General features: G+C 36.8%; 1 protein-coding gene across 1 annotated transcript in view; it reads right to left on the minus strand.

Annotated features, from left to right (window-relative positions):
- LOC127445733 (ras-related protein Rab-6B-like) overlaps window positions 1-8086 on the minus strand; it is a 149146-nt gene extending 141060 nt beyond the window's left edge. The window contains exon 1 of the mRNA XM_051705992.1: window positions 7896-8086. Coding sequence (XP_051561952.1) covers window positions 7896-7965 — 70 coding nt within the window. The 5' untranslated portion in view covers window positions 7966-8086. The remainder of the gene's footprint in view (window positions 1-7895) is intronic.
- Window positions 8087-8548: the final 462 nt, after the last annotated feature.

Below are 8548 nucleotides of genomic sequence, written 5' to 3' on the forward strand. Positions count from 1 at the left end.
CCAGGAAGTCATGTATGTGTCTGTTTGTAGGCAAGTTCACAGTAGTTTAATTAGCTTCTTATTCAAATTCTGGTAAAATGCACCTCCGGTGCCGTTCTAAATCCATATTATACGTGAACCGAATTATTGAGCATCTACATCTGAGATGTTGTTTGTGAGTAGCGCTCAAATGTTGCGCAACACGTGAAGGCTAAAAATAGCCGCGAGTGTGTGTGTAAACAGAGCAGCGCCGTTCAATATCACACTGGCACTGCGCATACTATATATTTACTTATTAAACACAGCCTTTTGTGATTCACAGAGCTATCGTACGTCTTCAAGTGGCTTTGAATAAAATGCACGAGTCATATGAACTGCTTTAATGGTGTTTTTATGGTTCTTTTATGTCATTTTTGGAGCTTGACAGTAACGAACATGTCTAACACACAGTATCGGATTTGGATCGGGCTCGTCGGACCGATACCTGATCCGTCTAAAAGCTTCAGTATCGGAGCCGATACCAATCCAGTGTACTGTATGTATATTGCTTCTTTCTACATCAACATAATATACAATACATTGTCCAGTAATGTTATGCAGATCATAAAACCAGTCGATTTATTTAGCAGATTTATTTAGCTAATCAGTATAAGCAAAAAAAAATTTCTTGCTAAATTAGTTTCAGAGCTCACTTTTTTAGTAATTTAAATTAAAAATTATGTTTAGAAGGACCCTACAGTATGACTATCATAATGGTTCTCACTATTGTTAGAATTATGAACAAATACACACATTTGTACCCAACTTAATTCTGGAAGCAGTCAGCTCAGGTTGAGAGTCTTGCTGTTCAAACCTTTGAGCCCACTCAACGGATATTTAAAGAAGCTGTAAGCGCTTTTAGCCGTTCAGGAACTTCCTCCAACTGAGCCGTTGGATTAGCCACAATTCCTCTTTCCAAAACCCAGCACTCTAAATATACCAAACGTGCTTTATCAAGGCTGACACGAGTAGTAGTGGTTGTCAAAAACAACAGCAGCAAAATAGCGCCCTCAACTGACAACTGTTATGAACAACTTGGCATACAAATGGCATTAAGCCGCAATTATTCTCTGCAACTAATATACTATGAGAACACGCAAAATGACTGGCAGGCGGAGAGCGTCAGAGAGCGCAGCCCACGGCCAATTTTTTTTTTGATGTTTACAGAGTCTAGTGCTGTCAATGGGACCGCTGAGATATCTCAGGACACCTATTTCAGTGATATCTTTCAGGGAGTAGGACATGTTTTTGCATAACTTTCCATGAAAAAAATCGCTTACAGCACCATTAAGCTGCAAAGGCTGTCAGATCACAAGATCCCAGTGTGTGAGGACAACGAGCACCACTGGGATTCTTAAAACCACAAACAAAATACAGAACCCCACATGACACTCAATTAGGTGGCTGTGTCAGAGCTCTGTGGGCTGGATCGTGGTGACTGGTCACCGTTTCTTTCTTTTTTTTTCTCTGCTGACCCAGCCTCCCTCATCCGCTGTCACTGGCATTAATAAATTATGGTCTCTGATCAGCCAGGATTCACAACAACAAATATATTCTACAGTATGTGCTGGCTGCAAGTGAGAAATGAGAGCTAACATGAAGCCAGTCAAATTAGCTGCATTTGCCCAGCTTAACGGTATCTTGAATCAATTAGGAGGACAGCACATAAAAAAGGAGACATAAAAGTTCCAGAAGTGGTGCAAAGTGTGCTGCAGTGTGATAACACTCCAAAGAAACACATCTTCCACATACTGACTGGAGACCTGTTCAGAGAGCCTACTTCCTCAACTGGCCCTGGGAAGAACCTAATGTCGGGCCTGTTAGAGCTTAGGAAGGGGGTTTAAGGCTTGGGAGGGGGCATTCAGCACCTTGGACAGCTTACTTGTGTAGCTTCTTCATCTGGCACACTACTGCCCCTTTACTGTCCAGTATCACTTTACATATCATGCTGATGATACAACATATGCCAGTAGACTTTTTATACATTTCTACTTTTTTCCCATTCTAACTATTTGTATCTGTTTTGTATTTATTTCTATTTACTGTGGTCCACTTCTAATACTTCTTTTATTTTCAATTTAAACGGATAGTTTACCCAAAAATTTAATTCTGTCATAATTTACTCAACCTTTATGTTCTTCTAAATGCATATGACTTTCTCTGTTCAGTGGAACACAAAAGGAGATTTTAGGAAGTATGTTAGTCTCAGTCACCATTCTCTTTTTTTCCATCACATTTTCTTCAATACAATGAAAGTCGTTGGTGACTGAGGCTTTCATATGGGTTTGAAACAACATGACAGTGAGTGAATGATGACAGAATTTTCATTTTTGGGTGTACTATCCCTTTAATGTCAGTCCAGTGTCTTACCTGGCCACTAGAAACTATTCTGGTTCTGGAGTCTCACCCATTCCAGAGCTATATAAATGAGATTCCAGACATTCCACATGTTGGATTTCCATAATTCGTCTGCAGTCACTCAACTTCTCCAGTATCATCTTATCTGCTCTTCCATATTGCATCTATCCTCTCTCCGATTTTTTTTTTTTTTTTTAATCTCTGTCAGGTAATCACCCATACTATACCTGCTTAACAAAATGCTGTCCATGCAAACTGGCCTCTCAAAGTGCAGGCAAGACTTGCATATATTAGGCACTGAGTGCTGGTAATTACTATGCATTAGCAATGTGTGGGGTGATGAAGAGCTGTGCTGACATTAGCAGTCTTGAGCCTGAACATGTTAAATTTAACACTCCAAGGAATATACATGTTTGTACACATTAGGCAGAAAGGTGAGTAAGGTGCACACTCAACACGCTGTGTTTGTGTGTGTGCTTGGATTCAAGCACGGGGAATTGGTCTATTCCACGCTGATATGCAAATATGTTCTAATTTAGAAGGTTAAAGGGAATGTAGTAATTTTTTTAACACTACTGTTTAAATTATTTTGAAAGGAAAACCAAAATGAAACCCAAAAATGAATATTCTGTCATTATTTACCCTCATGTCATACCAAACCATGACATTCTTTGTTATGCGGAACACAAAAGGAAACAATTTAATGGATGTTCCATTGACTGAATTCCATATAAAGGAAGTACATAGTGACTAGAGCTGAACGATTAATTGAAATATAAGCAATAAGATGTGTGGAATGATGGTCTCAGACGGGGAGGCAACTGAGATTCATCCTGACTGAGAAGTCACTACGCCACCACGAGGAATTTGGGAAAGCACATTGGGAATTGGACATTCCAAATTGGGGAGAAAATAAAAAATAAAAATAAAATATATATATATATATATATATATATATATATATATATATATATATATATATATATATATATATATAAGGTAGTGTGGTGGTCTGTTCTCTTTACATATTTGTAAACTAATGAGCATTCTAGATAAACTAATTGCACATTTTCCGGGTTACCAAATATGCTTGGCTGCAAAAAGTTAAAATTCAAATCTAAAGCAATCCCATAACGCCGGGTTTTTGTGGAGAGAAGAGTGGATGAGAGCATTTCTCTGCAGTAAACGGCCATTGTGAACCCAACTACAAACAAACTTCTCCTTTTTGTTCCGTCAAAATAAAAGTTCTGCCAAATTCTCTCTCTCTCTCTCTCCTCTCTCTCTCACTGTCGATCCGCCTTGACCTTTCCCTCTCCTTGTCTTCCTCCCAGGTCTCGAAAAGCAGGGAAAGCCTGCCGGCAGGTGCGGGTGTTTTCCCCCCCTCTATGCTTCACTGTATTTTTTTTAATTATTTTTTTTTAGTCTTGCTCTTTTTAAGAAGACTCAAATGTTAACACCCTTTCTTAAACAGTATTTCTATTGGCAGAAGAGCATGTTTGCCAATTACTTTAAGTTATTTTTTAATATGTACTGTATATATTAACGTTGTTAAAAACAACTGTTGTTGTTGTTAATAATCATATCACAGTTCAAATTGCAATTAGATTTTTTGACCAAATCGTTCAGCCCTAATAGTGACTCACTTTAATGTTTAATGAAGCACCCAAAAGTGTCATAAAATTAGTCCATGTGACTAATGCGGCATATACCAAACCTTCTTAAGGCATACGATCACTTTGTAAGATAAACAAACCGTAATTTGAGTCCTTATTCACTTTCAAATCAAATTAAATAATTGATAAGTCCTTAAACAGTGTTGCAATCCAATATGGGGGCTATGAAGATTACATCAAACCTCATTGTTTTTTGGCACAAGTTGCATTAACTACTTATGACACTTTTGGGTGCTTCATTAAGCATTAAAGTGAATCACTATGTACTGCCATTGTATTCAGTTGTATTCATTGTACAGCATCATTTTATTTCCTATTAAGTTCCAAAGAAGAAATTAAGTAACATGGATTTGGAACTACATGAGGGTGAGTATAGCATATAGTGACAGGTTTTTAATTTGTGGGTGAACTATTCCTTTAAGGTAGAAAATATTCACCTAACCCAAACATGTAACAATTGTATACAGTATGTTTCAATTAGGTTGCATGCTCCAAACAAGAAGCCATTAATATGTGGTCTATGTTTCAATTATGCAATAAAACATTTTAATGAGGACTTTCCTTATCTCCACACAGATGTGTGCTGTTGTACACGGAGAGTGCAAAAAAGAGGCATGAAGAACAGTTCGAGAGAAAAATCAATACGATGTCTCAAATTGCTCTACAAATGGCTGCATTAAGTGTCTCTAAAGGAAATAAAAGGTAAGGGAGAGGAAGAGCCTGTAGAATGAAACATTGCTGGCCCTTCTCAAAGTCAACAACACAGCACATATTGACAATCTGTTTACTGGCAGAGGTACTTGTTATTGATGGTTACAGGTTGTAATTAGAGAATACTATGACTTGAGCTGTCTTTAAATCAGCAAATGCAAACAAAAGAATAATTCATAAACCATAGTTCAGAGTAATTTGTGTTTTTTACTGCAACATGCCTGATACTGCCTGATACAGCAAGAGGTTCACTGTAGTTTACACTTCTTATCAGTGATACTGGATAATACACACTTCACTGTCTGAGCCGGTCAATAAGAATCCCCTCAACTTCTCTCCCTTAAGTAACAGGCAACACATTAAAGCCATTCCACAGTAATTGCAGCTGTCTTGCAGGCTTTCAGAAACTGGATGGCTCTGACAATAAGCCACCGCATCACCTGTTTCAATAAAGACATGACTGTCATGACTGACAGACAGATTGTTTTAAAGGGCTTTTGCCCATCAGGCCAAGCTCTGCTTAATTTTTAAAGTACTTTCCCAATGCACAGATCAGTTTTTCAGCAATTACTAAATTTTGTCTTAGGGAAGACTGACTGGGGCTACAGTAGTTGTTACAGTAGTTTTACTCTGGTGAGTATTTCTCAGGGTAGGTTTAGAAAGTAGGTTTGAAAGTCCATTTCTGTACAGGCATATACCTTAAAGTCTTAATTACCAAAAAACCTATTGAGCATTTCCATCATTGTTGCCAAGGGGAAAAAATAGTTCATTGAACACATGTTGACCTCTTGTGACAGCATGCCCCAAATTGTCACAATAAGAACTAGCCTATATTATACACTATTCACCCAACTTAAACAGTAAAACAAAGCACAAAACAACGCATGAATCAGCAAAAATTAAATCCAACCATTGTTTACCAACAGAAATTAAAATTAAAAGAATATTCCGGGTTCAATACAAGTTCAGCTCAATCGACAGCATTTGTGGCATCACATTGATTAATGTCTTCTATTAAAAAATAATGTCGACTCATCCCTCCTTTTCTTAAAAAAAGCAAAAATTGAGGTTACATTGATGGCACTTACAATAGAAGTGAATGGGGCCAATTTTTGGAGTGTTTAAAGGCAGAAATGCAAAGCTAATATTTTTATAAAAACACTTACCTACATTTTTGTTAAAACTTGTGTATTATTTGAGCTGTAATGTTTAAACAGTAAATTTTAGGGTTATTTAGGGTTTACGGCTTAACGTTGTCATAGCAACAAAGTTGTAAAATTGGATATAACTTTACACAGAAAAAGTTAGTAAGTGATTTTATCACACTAAAATCATGTTTACATGTATACTGTTTACATCTTGTGGCTATACATTCAAACAGTGAGTATTGTAAAGTTTACGGATTGCCCCATTCACTTCAATTGTAAGTGCCTTACTGTAACCCTTACTGTAACTTATTTTTTAAGAAAAGGAAGGACAAATCTTAATTATTTTTTTGTGGTAATCTACATTATGCCACAAATGCTTTTGATTAAGCTTAACTTTTATTGAGCTCTGAATATTCCATTTATTTATTTATTTATTTTTATAAAATAACAACATATAAAACACATGCGACTTCCCCCCAATAAAAATGTTACCAGTAAAGGAGGCTCCCTAACTGGTACAAAGACAATGCATTGAATTGAATCTGTGACTAATCCAAATCAAGTAACTATATAAAGACAAGAAGTTCCATCTTTACTTTGCATTTAAAGTTATATGATATCACAGGAATGGTTATTATAAAATAAGAAAACATTTCAGAACCTCTCACTTCTTTCTGATTTTACTGAAATAGAAAACTGAGGGAGGAAATCTCTCCCTGCCGCATCAGTCTACGAAACAAGTTTATGGTACTAAATGACTGGAAAAATCCGCAAGCTGATACACATTCTCCATGAATCAACAACTCCTAGTGACATCCACAGAAAAGGGAGCGAGGAGGATCTTTCTGCTACTCCTTAACACTGAAAGGCTTCAGTCGGAGAGAACAAAATAAAGCAGAATCCCTGGAGAGGAGCAGTGCCTCTGTACCATGGCAGCATCCATTGTTTACTCTCACAGTGTGAATCATACTCTCCACAGCACAATCCCAGACTTAAGTCCCACAGATCTGAGCACATCTAAGACATTTAGAAGGCTTGATTCATCTAGTAGGAGGTTTTGGATGATGACAGAATAGGCAGAATGCCAGGAGATCTTCCCAGCTAAACATTAACTTACCAACTCACAACACTCAAATTTGCTGGGACTCATTAATTCAAATAAATAGATAACTGACCCAATCATCACTGTTATAATGGTTTCATAGAGAAATAATACCAGGAAGAATCTGCAGGCTGCAGCTACATAAGTTCTCTCAATGGCACACACTGGGTGTGTCTCTCAACATCCAGATTATTTATTTATTTATTGTGTTCTCTAAGTCTGCAAATGCATTCAAATGGACCTTTATGAAACTTTTATACCATCCAGATTGTACATTACTAAAAAACAAAAAAAAAAAAAAACAAACAAAAAAAAAAAAATATATATATATATATATATATATATATATATATATATATATATATATATATATATATTTTTTTTTTTTATTAAAAAATATATATATATAATCTGCATTTTAGTGTGGCAAATGAATTTAATTCACGAAGCTATAGTAAATATAAACATTTGTTTTAAATATTTAAAAAACAGTCCAAGCCGAGAATGCAATACCATAAACATTTACTGAATAAAATATCAGTCAAGTCTTTAAAAATAAACTTGACAATAAATAGAATAAATAAACTCTGTAAATGTAAACAATTGGCCCACTCACCAATTCAGCAAGGATAAATACATACAAACTCTGAATGCCAGGTCGGCGTTTTTAAACATAGTCTTGGAAATAATACAGTTTATTCCAATTGAATATGGAAATCCCATAACATACCGCACTACATTCGGTCCATGAATTTGACGTTAAATAAAACTTAATCATCATGATCATCATGACATGTCAAGCAGGTGCATGCAGACCCCCTGGAAATAATCGATCACGAAGCGTATTATTAAAACTTAAGTAGGAATTTCCATAATGACACTTACCGCTTTGCTCTCCAAGAAAGACGAGTTTGAATTTCCTTAAAGGGTTTCCAAAGTCATTGCCCACGGACATGTTTGGGGGTTTATTGTTTACCAGCGTGTTCCCACCGGTTTCGATGTCTGGATAGGGTAGCGCGATGTAAAAGCAGCGTTTCTGTGCGTTTGGAAACGGGAATGCTGCACTGGATCGCCTGACAGGCTCAAGAGCTGCTGCGCATGCGCGGCCTCACCTCTCTCTCTCTCTCTCTCTCTCTCTCTCTCTCTCTCTCTCTCTCACACACACACACACACACACACACACACACACACACACACACACACACACACACACACACACACGACGTTGTATTAACCCACAGAACGTGACATCATTCCGTATCACCCACAGGACACAGGTTTATACAATGCTTGAAAGATTTATGGTTATGAGATTTATTAAAATATATTGGTTCACTGGTTGTTCCTAAATTAATGGTTCAAGCTGAAGCTAATCGAAAGGCTACTTTTTTGAGCACTTATGGTGCTTAACCACAGGTTGCTTTAAGGGTCTGTGGTCTGTAATAAGTAGGCTATGTCTGTTACATGCAAATCACTGCTTACTTACTACATTGTGGGCTTAATATATTGTGTGCAGAGCAAAATGTGCCCTACATTGT

The sequence above is a fragment of the Myxocyprinus asiaticus genome, chromosome 9 (genome assembly GCF_019703515.2).
Source record: "Myxocyprinus asiaticus isolate MX2 ecotype Aquarium Trade chromosome 9, UBuf_Myxa_2, whole genome shotgun sequence".
Classification (NCBI taxonomy): domain Eukaryota; kingdom Metazoa; phylum Chordata; class Actinopteri; order Cypriniformes; family Catostomidae; genus Myxocyprinus; species Myxocyprinus asiaticus.